Source organism: Lampetra fluviatilis, chromosome 2 (assembly GCF_964198595.1).
Source record: "Lampetra fluviatilis chromosome 2, kcLamFluv1.1, whole genome shotgun sequence".
NCBI lineage: Eukaryota > Metazoa > Chordata > Hyperoartia > Petromyzontiformes > Petromyzontidae > Lampetra > Lampetra fluviatilis.
Genome location: NC_136276.1, coordinates 9109818 through 9129109, shown reverse-complemented (window position 1 = coordinate 9129109; position 19292 = coordinate 9109818). Strand labels below are relative to the sequence as shown.

Sequence of the window (19292 nt, the reverse complement as noted above, 5' to 3'; positions counted from 1 at the left end):
TGTATATAAAAGCGCTTCCAAACAAAAGTCGCCTGACTTGCAAAGTGCATCACATTTTCATTATGCAGAGACAGCGCGTAGCACCTTCCACGCTCAGGTACCAACCCCTAGCGACCCTCCCAGCAAACCCTCAAAGCGACCTCCCTTCCTCGCCCCATGTCTCGACAGTAACAGTCGATCAAACGCAGCCAATTGGCCTGTAGATGACCCTAGGGCCTTCTCCACAGTAGCACTTTTAACCGACAAAACGAGTCTGCTTTAGAATGCTACCATATTCCCTTTTCTGGTTCTCACTCACAGAGTATCCAGACGAGTGGTCGGTGCATCTCCCTTCACGATCTCTCCACTCCCAGGGCAATGCAGCAAGTGACACCCTGGTCACCCTTCCAAATGAGATATTCCATTCTCAAGGGATTTTCCAAGTGATGTATTTGAAAATAGGAAAAAAAGCAGCTATCTAAACTCACAGCCTACAAAGCTCAGCCGAGGTGAAGGGAAAATGACTGTCATTGGCAAGAGAGAGGATATTTCCAGGTGCCCGCACGGATAACCGCCAAAGATTAACCGCAGAGCATACCCATTGAACATATGCCTTTGCAGCACCAACCCAGCAACGCTCATTCCGACCAACCACAAGTAAACACCAAAGCACCCTGCCATCAGGATTTGGGCACCTTGTGCACTTTGCCCCAGACCCTTCATATGCTGCACAATCCTCCAGCGTGGAGCTGCGAATAAAAGGTTTCCCTACGGCCAGGAACGAGACGAGTTTCAGTAGAGATGCCGTTACTCGTTCAACCACAGCCTCAATTTACAGACACGGGAACCGATGGAAAATGGTGCTTCTCACCCAAGTTTCAGTGTGCAAAGCTACACCCAGTAGTGCGCTTCTCCAGTCCGGAATGCTGTAAAGGTCATTTTATTATTGGAGCCAGTACAAGCCCTCTGTTGCGGTATGACATTGGTGCTCAAGGCACCCCTCTGCCATCTGTTTCTCCAGTGCAGCTGTTGATCTGTCTGGCAATTTGTTCACCTGACTAGACATTGTCCCAGCCAGCCGCAATAACCACCTTATAACCCCAACCAGGGACCCTTCTGTATTAGAAGGGACCTGAAGGTCATGGGTAGCAGGGTCGCTTACTTGCCTGTGCAGGTTTAATGGAAGCATATCCACTACCTAATCAGTGACACATGATGACTCTCATCCAATTACAATTATGGTCGGGATGCAACTGTAATAGAGCAACATGTAAATCACAGCACACGAAGCCAGTCGAGGCCATGACAGAGGAGTAAATACACTTTGTCAAATGGTAAGTTGCTGAACTTAAGACGAAAACATGTTTTTTTTGGAGAAACTGCCTTGGCAGTGGTGGACAGAGCACGCATAAACAAGAATCTCAACACATTCGTCATGAACACGGCCGTCACGGAAAAATACATTACGGACGATGTGATGGGTAATATCTCTTCTTCATAGGCTCGTGATGAAAGCGTGGCAATTTAGACTTTTTGAAAATAGTCATTCTTCCCACTTCTCATTGAAACACATTGCAGGATGGTGGCAAACCTCGCACACGCTTCTGCATCTGCAAATATTCCAGGCCACACGAGATAACACGCACGGGCGGTGCTCTGCGGTGACAGCCCGCGCTCGGCAATTAGCCACAACTGTTGTGCGCGTACCAGGGCCGTAGGGCTGCATGGACCATGTGCGGAGAACATCGCCGAGCCTCGTGTCGCCGTTCGCGTCGGGCCGGCTCCGGCCAGCACCATGACCGGCCACGACGTCCGCCCTGTGCTCACCACCGCCACCGCCGCCGCCGCCGCCGCCGCCTCCACTGCCGCTGCCGCCACTACCGGCGCCAGCTGTCAGGGTAACGCGCTCGCACCGCACCGCCGTCCCGCCCAGCGCACTCGCTCGTGAGAACCCCCGCGCACACTCGCACGTCCCCGCCTGCTCACGCACAGCAGAGAACGACGACAATGACGACCGTCAGTTTGTACTTATTCAATGCACTTATAATCATATTACATAGCTTTGCCATGGTAGCAAGATGTTAACTACCTCGCCTGGTGTACAGGAGGTCGTGGGGTCGATACCGACCCTGACGCCTGCTGTAGCTTTGGAGTTTGCATGTCTCTCTCCCTGTGGCCGCGTGGATTTTTCTCCCGGTACTCTGGTTTTTCCCTCCACATTTAGAAACACGCATTTAGAGTATTTGGCTGCTATAAATTTCCACGTGACAAGCCACTTTGTTGAGCTATCATTTGTGGTCTGGTCGCTTCTCAAAAAGAGCTATATAGTTCAGTGGGCCTTACCTGGTAAAAAAAAATAGTTTCATTTTGTAGTTTAGTTTATATTAGTTATAGATGGATAGATAGATAGATAGCTCTCTCCCGATGGGGTTTTGGGTTGTTCAGCATGATGGCCAATGTTTCGCTCCAGTGACTGAATAATTCCATGTGAATTCATGAATTCAATTCAAGAACTGATTTCTTGTAAGAACTCCCAGCACGTGGAGTGAAACTTTGGATAATGACCCGATTAACACAAGATACAACCACAAGATACAAACAATTGCTATAACGTATGCAGTAATAATAATGATAGGTATAATAATGTAATACATTAATCTAGAAAAGCCTCAATACATCTCAACACTATTTTTCAGTAGGCTCCTGCACTGGGATGTTTGGCCAATTTAATTTAATTGAGTGTTTTCCTTTGTGTGGGAAGATATCAATGCACTTGGAGACAATCCATCCATATAATTGAATAACGCTTGAAGGTTAGCATGAACACATTCCTATCCACCTCAGAGCCAAGATAGTTCTGGAGTTTCACAAATCTATTCGATCCACTAACTCCTGCCTGTAAATTGCTGGATCAGAGACATGCACAACCACGTCTGGCACCATTATTGACAGCCTCACTTACACAGAGTGCATTATAAGAAAAAATTAACCCGTAAAAACAAAGTTTTTCACTATAAATCTTTTATATGCGTGGCATCGGTTTTATTTTATTATTCATTTCTGTTTTTCTTGAGTAAGAGTTTCATTTTTATCACATTGGTATTTTAAATTAAATATGAAAAAAAAAGTCCTAAAAGTGGAACATTTTGGAAAAAAAATTTCACGAAAATAAATTGTCACGCACAACGAGTCTGTGTGCAAAATGTCAGCTCGATTGGATCACGGGAAGTGGGTTAAAAAACGACCGAAAGATTTGCACGGTCGTAAGCGCGAGTAAGCAAGCAAGTGAACTTAATATAAAGGATTTAAAAAGGTGCTCGTGATTTGGCCAAATCTGACTTGCTCAAGCAAACCTTAAATAAATGCCCCATTCGTCCTTCCCGATTTAGCATTGCAAAAATGCTCGGCAGGTTTTTTTCAAACAAACAAACCCGAACAAGATCACACAGAAAGATATTGACAAACATGTGGTGGCCTAATTGTTTTCCTAATTAAGTATGGACATCCAAAAACGATGTTATTCGGCGCTTATCTCTGCCTACCACAATGTTTTCCAGTGGCCGAGTTGTCTCTCGCAGTAGTTCAGTTAAAATATACCGTAGAATCAAGCCCATCCCTCCCACACTCCACTTGGCATTATTATATTGAACATTGTGCTTTGACAAGCCTCATCACCAGGAGTGGCTGAGGCTCTGCGAATGGTTCAACTGATCTCATCTCACAAATTCTGGCACCGTGTAAAAGGATGAACGATGATTTTTATTTTTTATAGATAAAGATGATGAACGTGTCATCTAAACATCAACTGCGGTCTCCCCACCTGTGTACAGAATGAGTTGGGTTTCGGGCAGGGTGGCTGGCAAGATCTCATCCTGGGCGGCTCGGATGAAGCGAGACAACCACCTGTGTTTAATACGGAGAAGGGCGTGTTAAGGGTTGAATGCAATTTAAACGTCATGCTCTGGAATGGGGTTTGTAAGAACACAGTAACAATAATCACGATCATACCGGTCACATTGATGCCATCCGAGCGGGCACACCAGACCTCTCTCTCCGTCCCTCGCCAAGGCCCTGACCTCCACTGGTATTGAAAGCACTTTCCATCTGTTTGCAAGCACCACGAAGCAATGTATGTAACTCTTGCATTGTAACGACTCCCCGTCCTGCCATTAAAAATTAAACGGCGCTGTACGTGCTATCTTTTTGAAAAATGAACGGCACACCGCTACAAATTGCTTTAGTCCCACAGCTGCTATCACAGCATTGCAGCATTACCAGAACTATGGAAAAATCAATACCAAAACATATGACCATCACCGGAGTAAGCCAATGCCTTATGGTTAGAGTGTCTGCTTTGAGTGGGAGGTCAGAGGTTCAATTCCCTAGGCCAGTGTACACTGCCGAGGTTTGAAAATGATTGAGCACCTCTGCTCGGTGCTCGGCAGCACAGCTGCAGAACTACGGCTGAGCAATGCGAGTCAGAGAAGAGCGATCGCCGGAAGGTGCCAACAGTGACCACCCTGGGGACGATGTTGCCTCCGTGAATCACGGAATGTGAGTGAGCCAGTGAATATTAAGAGCACGTCTTCGTTCCAAGTGACAATGCTCAAGTTCAGGAGAGAATGCGAAATAATCAACTCTATACCCTCATGCCACCTCAAGCAGAAATGAACACCTTGCACAGCTGAATCGCTTACACACAATTCCAAACCGCAGAACAAGTAAACGACTGAACACATCGGTATTTTTAATCATCTGCATCACCGAAACCAAGGAAATCTGGAAATGATCCTCCACGTGAATACCTGGACCTACTTGGCGTCTCGGAGGAAACTCACGTGTCGTTTTTTTAATTTGGGTGGAAAATTATTGCCAATATTGCGCGTTAACAAAGCTTAATCGTCGCGACGACAGAAGCCGGACCACGCGGCATGAAAAGAGGAGGCCGACTCACCGTCGCACGGGCGCGACTCCCAGAGCTGCGCCGGGCAGGCGGCACGGCTCTCCGGCACCGCAGCTCCGAGGGCGACGCGCGAGCGCGCCTGCACGCCACGCAGCCCCACGTTGCTGCCCGTGGCGCACATCAGCTGACACACGCTCCAGTCGGACCACTTGCCCAGGCGGCAGTCTCCTGGGACGGAGAAGCACGTGATACGCGCGCCGTGGAGCAGCCGGGGTGGGGGGGGACAACGGTGCAATTAAACTGGGGAGAAAATTCATGTAGGTGCAAGGATTCCGTAACGCTTTCCAACATGCGCTTGTCCTGAGATGTATTTAGTAAGTGATAGGGGAACGGTAACGTTGTAGTTAGCGCATTGCTCTACGAACCCGGCAGCTTGGGTTCAATTCCCGCTCACGGCTGACACCAGTGACGATTATCTTGACTGGTCCTGGGCCTCCCCTAGGTCGACTCAGCCTCATATAAGTACTTGGTGTGGTTTGTAAACATCACCACCCACCCCCTCGCGTGCCATGCCGGCCTTCATAGGTGTTCGCTAACAGCAGTTGCTCCTATCGTCAAGAGATATATGGGGGGATCTTTGTCTGAGTGAGCGGGAAACAAACGTAACGTTTGAAGCCGCATAGTAAGATGGCATCGCATTGCATGAGATGTTGTAAAATGATGTCACAGGTATATATCATCAGAGAGCGAAGATCCACACTTTGCCTGTAAGCTCTGGGTTTGTTTCCAATTGTTGGGTATTCCTTTGAAATTTTTTTTGCCAGTTTTCGATAAGCAGCAAAAGTTGTGTTCATATTGAATAATCTCTGTGAGAGTTATCGTGACCCTCTGTGACAGACATGCAGGCGGGTAGAGCGATGCGTTAACCATTTATAGATATTTTGGAGAGTGATAATAGGTTTTTCCACTTTTTTTCTGGCAACAAAACAGGTGTTAAGATGTTAAAACACCAAACTGAAACCTTTTACAAGGAATCGTGTCTGCATTAACCACAATACTTGTGGTTATAATGCAAACAAAAAACATACTCTGCAAACAAAACACATACTCTGAAAGCTGTTAATGGTGTGGACCAATCAGTTTTAAGGACAATGCATATATTATCAGAGTATGTTTTTGTTTGCATTCTGACCACAAGCATTGTGGTTAAGGCAGACATGATTCCTTGTAAAAGGTTTCAGTTTGGTGTTTTAACATCTTAACACCTGTTTTGTTACCAGAAAAAAGGGGGAAAACCTGTTATCATATTTTGGTACTGGCAAATGAGGTCCCATGATGTTATGGAGAGTGTTGAAATTAAAAGTTCCTTCAATAATAGCCAGGTCCATTGCCCGCTATCACCAAAGGCAGCTCCACACTAGCAGCAGACAGAGGTTGTTCGCTTTTTAATTGTCCATGTTCTGTAGAACACAAGTGACTCCGGTTCTTTTAATGAATTTCCCACACTTTGGGAAATTACTTTTTTATGATTAAAGTTTGCACTATAAAACATTATGCTCAAAGACAGCACGGAAAAATAATTAACTTTTGCCTCTAAGATGGATGTGTACATTTGACAAATATCTGCAAAAAAGGTTTTTGCCTTTGAATATGCATATTTGAAAATATATATACACGTGTGAATTGCCCAGAGGTGTGGACTCGAGTCATGTGACTTGGACTCGAGTCAGACTCGAGTCATGAATTTGATGACTTGCGACTCGACTTGGACTTGCATAACAATGACTTTGTCCCACCTATGAGATGTGGACTCGAGTCATGTGACTTGGACTCGAGTCAGACTCGAGTCATGAATTTGATGACTTGCGACTCGACTTGGACTTGCATAACAATGACTTTGTCCCACCTCTGGAATTGCCTTATGGGGAATGTTCATGGCTTAACCTTGCGTTGACACAAGAGAGGCTTGGAGATGAGGGATATCATGATTTACCCCCCAGCTTTTCTGTGACTGTGGGCTGCAACTCAATGAGACAAATTAATTGTTTTATTGTCTAATTTCTTTACTTTGTATTTGTAATAGTTTATTTCCATCTCACATGTATTTGCTCGTTTAGCCTAAATATAACATTAGCATATAGTTTTCATCACATTATGGATAGTCGATTCTCAACAGCATGATATATTGAGTGTTTCTTTCATGTAAGAATAGATTTTAATTAACAAATCGATGAATTAATATGGGATTTATCATGTTCAACTCCTCCAGTGGAGCCCATATGCTACTCCTGAAATTGGAACATTCCGCTCCTCCAGAGGAACCAATATTCAACTACTGGAGACTGAACGTTCACTCCCGGAGAGTGAATACTAAAATATTCTAATGGTGAATATTCAACTCCTCCAGTAGAACCAATATTCAACTCCTGAGGTTGCCCACAGCAGCGCGGGGGTGATGGCTTCAGAGAAGATGCGCTCAGCAAGCGGCTCCACTACCCGGACAACCCCACTTGGGTTACCAGCGGTGCCTGTGGCGTCAATGTCCGTGTTAAATTGATGTATCGTTACCGGCCTAATGGATACACACTCAAGTTTAATGCTTGTCACCTGCAACAATGACTGCTTCTCAAAGACATGTATAAGGTGTAAAGGCTGCAATAAAAAAAAAGCGAGTGAATTTAGCAAACGGTATTTAATTGTCCAATTTATCATGTCAAAGTATTTTGTTACTGTCATTTGGTTGTAAATTAAATGTGATTTTTGTCATATGAAAAGTACAGATTCTTTTTTACTCACAAAACTTAAGATGTTACTGTTAATTTCGAATCATTACCTTGATTACGCCAAATTACTCTGCTTGTAAAACGTGTGTAAGGAAACTAATGGGCAACCTAATGCGACCAAATGGGCAGGAATTACATTTCTTACGCCAAAACAAGTCAAATTACGAATAATATTTGACAAAATAAGAATTTGCATAATTGTATTATCAATTGTAATCATAAGTGGGATAACTACATTCAAGCTTTAAAGCAATAATGTAAAGATCGGGGTGCTCCTCTTCTCAATCCAATATATTAAGTCGAACATTTAAAAGCGAGACAGATCCACCGTTAGAATCCATGTTGGCGTACTGCTGGAAGATTCTACCGACTCCCCCCGGAGTCTGAATTTTCTCATGGACTGAGGCCAAGGTTACTAGTGAATGGAGTCTCTCAAAATGCGTTAAAGTCATGATCATCCGTATTTAACACGTCAAACTATGTGACAGTGAGACCTATTGCAACCAATGTGGTCATTCAACAACATTGATTTAATACGTATACTTGTTTTTGTAAATAACAAACATTACACGTACGGGAAGGAATTCATCTTCTCTGTCACCCCTTCACCCACAATTTCTATCATCTGCACAAGTCGGTGAGTCTGCAAGATCTATCAAGAGTGGCCACATTTTTCCAATTATCAGTAACAATTTTTTTTACGGATAAATCGGAATTCAGGGAAAACAGGATCTGCGATTTTGGTCCCTTACAAAATGGTTAATAAAAAAACGTTCTCCTGTATTTACACACTCTGGATGTAAACTGTTGCTGGTCTCGGATCAACAAAAGACCTTCAACCAGTTACCGGCACCTGTTTTGAGATCCATCCTCGAGTCCGAGCCAGTTTTGCAACAGACATGAAACAAGAGCCTACACTGTGTGATCAGCGTGCATATGTGATGAACTGGACTCGTAGAAGTGCAAGATAACAAGTGTTCAGACTTACATACGTATTAGTGCTACGAATGTGGGTTGATAATAACGTACACCTCTTTGTGAAGCCAGTGCTGCATTATACCGTGGAAAACATTCAAAACTATTCGATGATTCTTGATGCATTGTAATTTTTTTAAAGTCGATCACTTGTGCCTAATAAAAAATTGTGGACGCCCCCCACATCCTTCACCCCAAAGGTGGGAAACCCCTACAAGCCACGCCCCGGATGACAAGGATCATGACGTCACCAAACCATGCCCATCGTCTTCCATCCACAGCTCCACATAGGAACAGAAGTGACTTTGTTTATCCCAACAATTTTCGTATTTTTCGATTCATGGCATAAACGAACCAATAATCGGTAGAGTGATTGTTTAATGAAATAATAAAATATCGCAGCTCTCATAGATATGTAATTAAATGCTGATTACATTCGTGACTTTTGTAATGTTATGACATGCACATTGACGACAACATGTGACAATGGTTTGCTCCAAGCTCATTAAGATCAATGCCAAGTCAATACAGGTCGTTATCACACACGCGCACATACAAACTGGTGTTATGTAATTATTTTCATTAATTACATGCTGCTAATTAACTTGACGAGTAGAATCTGGGTGGAGTGGACATTATTGATGTCTCATGCAAATCAGGTCCCCTGTTTGAGCAGCAAGTCAAACAAAATTACAATCAGGATGTCGACAGTACTCAGCCTCCCCACAGGATCCCACCGAATGTAATTATTTCATATAATCTTTTATCAAATTGTTGATTAATTGAGACAGCCAAGTGCATTTGAACCATCATTGCAGAGTAAAATTGCTGTCCAAAATCATTTTAACACAAGATAAGACTTGTCTCACTTCTGACGTATTTCCATCAAAATCGAATTGACAAAAATGTGATGGCTCTTGGGACATGAAAAGAGTTAAACTAAACAATTTTTTTCTTTTATTAGATAAGGCCCACTGAGCTATATAGCTCTTTTCAGAAGTCACATGGCTATAAATGATAGCCCAATGAAGTGGCTTATGTGGAAACTTATATCAGCCAAATTCTATAAACGCATGTTTCTAAATGTGGAGGGAAAAGCCGGAGGACCCGGAGAAAAATGTACGTGGGGAGAACATGCAAACTCCAAATATACAGCAGGCGTCAGGGTTTTTGTAACAAAGCAATGCATTCAAGGTATTATGCACATCATGTCAACTGCAATGAAAGTTTCAAACGAGGTTTGGCTGAGGTGTGGCTAGACTTTCTTTAAAAGGAAAGTTGTCCTTTTAAATGCTAACATATCAGCTAAATCCCGAGTTACACTAAAACATGTAGCAGACGCATGTAAAAAAAAAAGTTAATTAAAAATTCAATTGATTTCCAATAAGCCTGCAAACCATCCGTAGAAATCCACCCTCCCGACTGCTTGCACGCTCCATTTCTCTGTGAAGTGTCACGTCCCCAAGCAGGCATTCGGGCCAGGCTGCTATCGATTTTTAAGTTATTGTTCCGGGGAGCACCTGACGATTACCACGTTAACATACGCCACACGTTGCAAGTGCACGCTGCGTAGCCCTATCTTTATTGCTGGGCTTGATAGTTCTTTGGCCTTGTATTGACTCTTCTGAAATTAACCATGCATTCGTTTAAGCTTATTTATTTTGATGCCAGAGCGCGCAAGCAAGCAAGCAAAACGTCGCATCTTGTTTACGGGTGAAATAAGCACCCTTAATTAAAGCAGATAAGTAATAAACTATTGAGGTAAGTGGTGGCCTGGAAGTGTAGAGTTTTACTGGAAAGTCCAAGGGATCATCATTTAAAACCCTCATTATTGGATCTTGAGTAAATGTGCTAAACGAGAATAGGTAAAATGTGCACGTAGCTTCCTGTGAACATATCTGCTGTTAACAGCAGCAACAATATATCTGCATGTTGTCTTTATTAAACTATATAAAGACATGCATCATTCTTCAGAGGTGTTCAGTGTGTCATGCTTTGGAGATATCAAATGGCATTATCTGACAGTCACTCACTCATGTTTGTTGCCCCCTCTCTGGCAGAAGAATAGCCATTCTTCATGTCTCTTTACATTTATAGTAATTGGAATAATATAATTGAAGTTTTCGTGACTGCAGGGATCCATACTCTTTGGTTCTTTCTGTAAAGTCATGTAGGTATAAAATAAATTAAATCACGACGTTTTGGGCGCAACACAAGCGTCCGTCATCAGGTGGGACAACCACAGCAAGAAACAATTGCTGAAGTGGGCAAAAGGGCTGCTGTAACAAGATGGCTACAAACACTTACTTCACCTGGAATGGTACTTTCTACAAACAAAATTAAGGTACCCCCATGGGTTTCCCGTTATCACCAGTGATAGCGAATGTTTTCATGGAGAAATTTGAAACAGATGCCATCCAGACATCCACCCTACGTCCTTCCTTGTGGAAGAGATATGTAGATGACACTTTCGTCATTTGGCCACATGGCCTGCCAGCATTGAACCAATTTCTCAACCACATTAATTCATAACACCCATCCATCAAATTCACCATGGAAGTGGAGAAGGATGGTAAGCTACCATTCATGGATGTTTTGTTTGAGAAGAGACTTGATGGCTCGTTGGGACACTGTCTACAGGAAAGCCACCCACACAAATTCCTATCTGATACCTGATTCCCACCACCATCCGGCACAGAAGAATTCCCTCATCAAAACACTACACCATAGGGCCCACTGCATTTCTGACCAACACCACCTAGCCAGTGAACTGGAACACGTACACCAGGCCCTCAAGATGAATGGGTACTCGGACCGCATTATTCGCAAAGCTGTTTCTCCAACCATGGAGAAACAACCCCCTGAGACGCCGATCAAAACCATCACGTTACCATACATAGCAGGGGTTACCAAAAAGATTTCAAAAATCTTAAACAAACACAAGATCCAAGTCCGATTCAGTACAGTACACAAAATCCGTGATCTAATCCCATCTGTGAAGGATGTCATTCCTGACATGCAATATCCTGGAGTCTACAAACTAAGTTGCACCTGTAGGGGTGTTACATTGGGGAAACGAAACAACATATCTCGGACCGTGTTTGCGAGCACAAGTCAGATCTGAAACATGGCAGAACGAATACATCTGCCGTGGCTGGCCATTGCTATAACGCGGTGGGCTCTCATAATATTGTTTTTTCAGAGACCAAGGTACTCTGCAAACCGTCGGGCTACGATCAAAGGTTTGTTCATGAAGCCATCCAGATATATAAACACACACATAAATTCAACCGAGACGATGGATACAAATTAAGCAATCATTGGAAGGATGTTATTAACCAGGTAAAACCTTAACTGCTTTATGGTATACTAATAGGGTTTTCCCCCTTTTTTCTGGCAACAAAACTGACACCTTTTGCAAGGAATCATGTTTACATTAACCACAATACTTGCAGTCAAATGCAAACAAAAAACAATACTCTGGTAATTATACATTGTCTTTGAAACTGATTGGTCCACACCAGAGACAGCTTTCTTTGGAGCCTCGTCTCATATGGTGTTCGACCAAATGACGCCAAAAAAAGGAAAAACCCTATTAGTATATTTTGGTACTGGCAAAAGAGGTCCCATGATGTAGCTGCTTTATGGTGTTGCCTTCATATCCGCATCTCCAGTTTCTTCAGCCTCCCAGTCCCAGCCCCGCCCACTCACCGCCGCCCCCCCCCCCGCATTTTGCCATGCTCGCCCTTTATCCCTCCTTGCAGTGCTGCACTTCCCCTACCCCACACCCCCCTAATAACCGCATCTCTTGTTACGTCAGCCTCCCACTCCCAGCCCCGCCCACTTCCCCCCACCCCCCCCCCCCAGCATTCCCTTGCTCGTTTCCTAATCCCCTCCCCCTACCCACAACCCCCGCTCTATCTCTCCTCCCTGACTCCTCCCCCTTCTCTTACCTATATAGCCACTTGTTACAGCAGCCCTTTTGCCCACTTCAGCAATTGTTTCTTGCTGTGGTTGTCCCACCTGATGACGGATGCTTGTGTTGCGCCCGAAACGTCGTGATTTAATTTATTTTATTTTATACCTACGTGATTTTACCGAAAGAACCAAAGAGTATGAATAATATAATTGTTTATTAGCTCACAAGGAGAGGCTCTTTATAGCTCCCTCTAGTGAAGGCCCTCATTCCAGCCATGACGTGAGTGAGACATTGCAGGGTTTCACCTTCACCTGTACCTTAAGCTCGTCCACAGGCCCTTATTTTCCTTTATTTGCAGTGCTCCCCAAAATCTTCTGCAGAACACCAATAAGAGCAGAAATCTCATAACTTTCTGTTTTCCATCTTCTCGTACCCAAACAACTCAGCTTAGCCAAACAGATACACTCATTTTGATTCGAAATTCACTCTCAAATGTCCCAACCGTGCGGTCAAAGCTGGTCTGATGTGACTACTAAAGTAGAAAGGAGCCAATGGTTGCTTCTAATTTTCAAGAAAGCTGGGCCAGTATTAAGAGTACAATGCAATTCGGAATTATCAAGTCCCTAAATGTGGCCACATCTCGGATGTCGTGACATTCCCCACATTTAGAGGCCCCGTCAGCACGTACGATGTGGACAAAACAAAGTCCTCAAAATGTAGTTAAATTACTAAAATTATATGTTTTAACGAACCATGATGCATTTGGAAATGCACGCGACTCCTGTGGTTGATCGCTGTGGTTCCTCCAATGAATTCCACTTGGCATGACCTTTGCTATGATAATGGTTAGGGCTCGTGTCATGCCACTGCTGGTAGAAGGCATTCCCTCTTGTAGAATCATTCATGGATGGTGTTTGACCATGTATCACAAAGCTGGTGAGTGTGGGTTGGTGAAGGAAAGGGCAGGTATTAAACTGAGGTCACCAGGTTAATAAGCACAGTGGGTCAACCACTGCTGCACTGCCACACCCCACTAAAATACCAAATAACGTGTTCATTTACACAGTTTTTGTTTTATATTCAAGTAACTTTTGTTAATATTGATTATATAAGTTGCCGTTAATGAGATGCTTGTAAATACACAGCTTCATTCCAAAGATACACACGTGTTATCGAATAAATAAATGTTCACATTTTTCACATATGGCTACTAGTAAGCTGTATTTTCAATACATGTGGTTGTTTTTATTTTTGACCACTGGATAGCAACGTTTAAACACCAGGGGAAAAAAAAACGTGTATTTTTTTTGTAATGAAACCTAAATATCCCAAAAAAAAACCTCTCCAACACAAAATATAAATCGACAGACAATCTTGGCAGTTCATGGTGCAGACACAGTCCTGAGAAGCACTCGTTCGTAAGATTAACAATGATGGGGAGGCTCATGGTTGGTGTCCCACCCACTCGTACGTGATTACAAAACGTCCTCTGCTCGGCCCTCTCTGTGAGAGGAGTGGGAGACAGGCGAAGCCATGCAGTGAACAGGCCATCTGGCTCTTGGGTGGGTGGGGAGCTGGCGATGTATCATTGGCTTTGACATGAGTTGCATCCGTGCCTCTTCGCAAGGAAAGCTTTGCTTACTTCGCATGTGCAGGCGGCGCAAACGTCTGAATGTTTGTGAGAGTTATTGCCCAGCTGACACAGCCACGTGAATAGAAGGGAAACCACGGGGAGAGCCGTTACTCTAAGAAGAAGTTCTGCACTTGAGGTGTCTGAGTGGCTATGAGACCAGACTGCTGAGCTGGCACTGCTGAGATTCTGAGATTAAACGTGGGTTTCAGCCATTCATGAATGAACCATGTTCTTAATGACATGACGCCACAAAAAAAAAACACCCAACATATTATATTTGTTTATACACTCGGTTAAATTGTTGCTCTGGGAATAAAAAAAAAATACCGCTTTGACTTTCATGTGGCATTATGTGCATCAAAGTACACCCTCGATTGTTGTGCATGAAAAGGGCCGCTTGAAGCATATCTCGGAAATAATTCTGACATCTCATTTCGTCGACTATTCTCTCACACGGGAGTGATCCACTGCTCTGGGAGCAATTCTCGGTGGACACCTGGTCTCATGACATGGCACCGATAGAGCACTGGGGGAAAAAGACAACAACTTAAAAAATATATATCTATTTAGCAGTCACCTGGGCAGGGCACGGAGCAGACTCTCTGCAGCTCCTCGGCAACCTCTCCATCTGGCACATCCTGCCGCTCGCCACACTTGTCGTCCTCCTCGACGGCCATCGCCGAGTCGTTGGTTAGCCCGTCCGTCACCACACACGAGACGTTACGCACCTGGACACCTTCCCCGCACTGTGCATCCTGCATTGGAAAGTCGGCTCAGTCAGAGGCACACGCGTTTAATGTTTTGTGGCTCCACTCTCTCGTGCACACATGAGCGGATTGGCACCCTTGCCTTGGCACGTCTCCATATAGAAACAGCTGCCACATCGTAGCAGCACGCCATTCCGAACACAAATGTATGAACGACACTGCCAACACTGTGCACATGTCCACATGGGCACATCACTGCTCCCAGTTTATTCAACCTTCACTCAGGACTTCCGCAGCTAAACACGGGGAATTTTAAACAAATTCAGCCTCGCGCGACCGTTCAGAATATATATATTTTTTTAAAGGGCGGAATTTGTGGGTGGGCATTGCACTCCTCAAATAATCACATTTGATGCTTAGACGTCAGATTATGGGTGTACACACATTATCAGTAGCTTGTCTATCAAATCATTGGTTCATTTCGTATTCGTGCCATTGTACGTCTGAATGTATGTTTAACTTTGCACTCTGCGTAAGCCAACCGTCCTAATCGGAGGTGCAAGACTATCACAAAAGTGCTCCGTTTCACAGCTCAGAATCGTGTGGAGTCGTTTTACAGTGGGAGTGATGTCGCCATGTGGTTTTACGAGATTAGGTAATTTGTGAGTAATGTTCAAATTTCGACCATGAAGGCAGTAGACGTGGCCTACTTTTTTTTCATCGGGTCTACATTGTGAAGCAAAAGATGCACATGTTGTGGTTAATGTAACAGCAGATTAGCATTAACCAGGGAGTCTTCTGGCCTTTAAAACCCTGCAACAAGTGGCAAACGCGCGACCGCTCGGCTATGTCGCTTGCTTGCATCTTGAATCCCTGCCTCACTTGATGCAGCAAATCTGGCTGTGACGGTCCCACCTGATGACGGAGACTTGTGTTGCCTCCGAAACGTCGTGATTTTATTGTTTTATTTTATTAATTTTAATTTCATTTTTTTACCTACGTGACTTTACCGAAAGAACTAAGAGTATGTCACTGCCCTCAACTGCCTATGGAACTGTGAAAAATCCGCACAACCACTGGGGAACTACTCTAGTCATGTGTGTATTCCAGTGCTAGGTTAGTGCCTAAACCCCACCATACTCCTTGCAGTGAAAGCATACTACAGGATCAATGTCTCAGAAAAATAAAAATAAAGAAAAAAACCAGAAAAAAAGTTTTACTGCAGTAGCCTCAGGTTCCCAAGTGGCCCAGAAATCTCTCACTGGGAAACACCGACTGTGGACTCTACTGAAGCTGGAAATGTCATCTAATACTAGAAGCTGTCAGCTATGTATTTGTTTTTCCTGTAGTAATTTCTCACCAAGTGAACTAATGACACCGATAGATACCGTGTACTATATTACAGCCCTTGTCAATCTAATTCTGGAAGAAGGCCTCCCGACATTATATTTGCCATGGGGGTTGTTTGACCATACTTCACAACGCTGGTCAATGCGGGGGGGGGGGGGTCGTGATCGGTTCAGATATAATTCGCCACTGATGTTAGTCATGGCTGGATATCAATATGAAGTTGCTGCACTCGTAGTGCAGTGTGCTAACAACTCCGGAGGTATTCTGACAACCAATACATTCCCAGTGACTCAGCTGGCAAAGACAAATCATGAAGGCTCATTTCTTAATTCTAGATTTGAAGCTTTCGTGACTGCAAGGATTTATATTCTTATTTTTTTTCGGTAAAGTCACGTAGGTAAAAAATTACCCAAAAAACCTAAGAATATGCTCATTTCTTAATTTGTTTGATTTGTTTCATTTTATTTTATTTCTACCTACGTGACTTGACCGAAAGAACCAAAGAGTATGGATTCCTGCAATCACGAAAGCTTCAAATCAAGAATGAAGGCTCAATGAAGCCATTTAAGATGACCCAGTGAACAACATTATCTGGATCCTTCGTGGGCCTAAGCCCATGTGATCAATAATATCACTCTGAGGAATGCCTGGCCTGAGTATAATAGTTGAATTCATGCACATGTGAATTCCTATCATATCCTTGTCGGATGGGGGTTGATCTAACATGTCACACCTCTGGGGTTGAGAAAAATCTGTGTGGAAAGACAAAAGTGGTTGTCCTGCAGAGAGACTGGACTCCCCTTTGCTTTTTTGGGAGAGAGACAATTTGACATTTGGCGACGTAAATAATTAAGCCAGAATTTAGCAGTAATTAAATATTGGTGAAAGGTTGAAACATGTGATGATTAGGAATGTAATGATGCATTGATGCATTTATGAATATTGGTAAGCTCATGATAAATGGATCAAATTGTATTGGACCGATGCCTTTAAATCTATTATAATTTGTATGCAATGGGTTCACGTGGCTCCTGCAGCCACTCGTGGCCAATACATTGCGCCGCGACGTTAATTTGTTTTTCTTTTTATTGAACAGTATAGCTGAATCGCGACCATTCATCGAACTGCAATAAAAAACAAGCGACATCATTTATCATCAAAGGAGCCATGGAACGCCCGCGCTGTAGATCGATAAAAATACAATCTATAGAGGTGGCCGAGTGGTTACAGGCCTGTGATCAGAGCTGTCCCGAGGGTACGGCGAATCGGGCCGATCGTCCCGGGCCCCGCGCTTTGGGGGGCCCCGCGCTTTGATGTCACGGTGTCAGATGTAATATTTGAGGTTTAGTTTGAAGGCAACGGGGGGAGGGGGGGGGACCCACACAGTGGGATTTTCTTGGGGCCATGCACCCCCGGTCCTGCCTGTGATTAAATCAGGTTCTCGAGGACAGTGAGTTGATTATCTCAGCCCAGTCACCAATGACCGCACAAAAAAAGACAATCACATTAAATGTGGTTCTGCACTTAATTTGGATAAATTCCAGGTTTGAAAATGAAATATTAATTTGGCTGTCATGCGATGAAAATTACTCATCGCATGAGTAATGGTTCCTTATACAGTGTGGACTTGCTTCAAAGTTCATTTCATTTATTAGGTATAGCCCTGTGAGCCATTCGGCTCTTGAATCGGGTGCAACCGCAACAAACAAAAAAACATGAACAAGAAAACATCTTGCTGGCGGTCACTTGCAAGGATCTCAGTAGTAGTTCTATGACATCTGCTTACTTCGGGCGTTCTGTTATAGACACAGATTGCACTGCTCCGAAACACATCCTCGGCTCGTAACATGAAACTGACGGCACAACTGGGATAAAATTGGAGAGGGGGGAGCGGTTGGGGAAAAACTCAAATGTGTGCACCTGGAGCAGGCAGCCGGACCACTGGCCGTACTCCCAGCGGTAGCAGGGCAGCACGGGGCACGGCTTGCTCTGCTGCAGCTGGGATGAGCAGCGCCTCCCGTCTCCCTGGGCTGGGCGCAGCACTCGTCTCTCCCTGCGTATAACTCCTAAATCGACACGACACAACACAGGTTCAGGCCGGGCATCTGGGCGACTGGGAATTCGTTTGGTACGCCGAACGTGGAGTCCGAGGCGCCTCATCCTTCAGGCAACTTAAATCAACAGGCAACTGATTGAAGCCGAGATTCATGTCACGCTGTGTGATGACCCAATTCCAGGCTTGGCTTATCAGGTAAATACCCAGTTGCCTGGTGAATCAGGCCACTCAGAACAGTAGAGCAAAGGGTCAGAACACTTGTGCTTCTACACGTGGGTACACACGAACAAATACATATGCACAATAACAGACACTATCATCATCATCATCGTTGTCATCATCATCTCCACGTCCAGAAATGTCCTGGGTTAGTTAATAAATAGAATGTCTGCATGCCTTCCTGTCTTACCATCTCTTTCTCTCTCTCCCATCCTTCTGCAGCCCTATCACTCTTTTTTAAAGCCTCCATGACACCATCTTCCCACTTTTTCCTTAGCCCTCTTTTTTCGCCTCTTGCCATCGTCTTCCCATCGTCTCAAGGAGTTCTCTTTCTCCGACTGTGTCCCCGATCCGCTTGTTCCTCACCCAATTCAATCTTCATTTCCCCACCGCATTTCTAAGGTGATGCATTTTAGTTGCCGTCGCTGGGACTGTGACCTTAAGGTCGTAGGAGGCTTTCAGTGCCTCGTTCATCCAGGAGCTCGAGTTGCTCGCAAAGGTGACCATCCTAGGCGGCTGAGTCGATGGAGAGGGGCGACACAAACAAAGAGTCCAAAGAGACACGCCGCAAGCGACTGTCTCTGCGTGACACAGATGGAGCGGATCAGTGAAGGACAGGCAGGTTTGCAGTGAAGGGGTTACTAAAGGGCGAATATGGAAGACCTACATTCAAGAGGCAATGGCTGCATGTAAAGCCCCGGTGTGTCCCACCGCTGTGTGATGTAGCACGAGTGTAACTTGATGGGCTGATCGGTATCACATCACCAT

The 19292-nt window shown here is 44.4% G+C and overlaps 1 protein-coding gene across 4 annotated transcripts in view; it reads right to left on the bottom strand.

Moving 5' to 3' along the window:
- LOC144941816 (thrombospondin type-1 domain-containing protein 7A-like) overlaps positions 1-19292 on the bottom strand; it is a 233921-nt gene that overhangs the window by 10125 nt on the left and 204504 nt on the right. For 3 of the 4 annotated variants that reach the window (XR_013639273.1, XM_078868287.1, XM_078868296.1), the window contains 5 exons: positions 18170-18315; positions 14770-14947; positions 4934-5110; positions 3800-4083; positions 1687-1957 (listed from right to left, as the gene is read on the bottom strand). Coding sequence is in view for 3 of the 4 variants with exons in the window: in XM_078868287.1 (XP_078724413.1) it covers positions 1687-1957; positions 3800-4083; positions 4934-5110; positions 14770-14947; positions 18170-18315 (1056 nt within the window). In the remaining variant the exon portion in view is untranslated. The remainder of the gene's footprint in view (positions 1-1686; positions 1958-3799; positions 4084-4933; positions 5111-14769; positions 14948-18169; positions 18316-19292) is intronic. The other variant, XM_078868309.1, reaches the window with a different exon arrangement.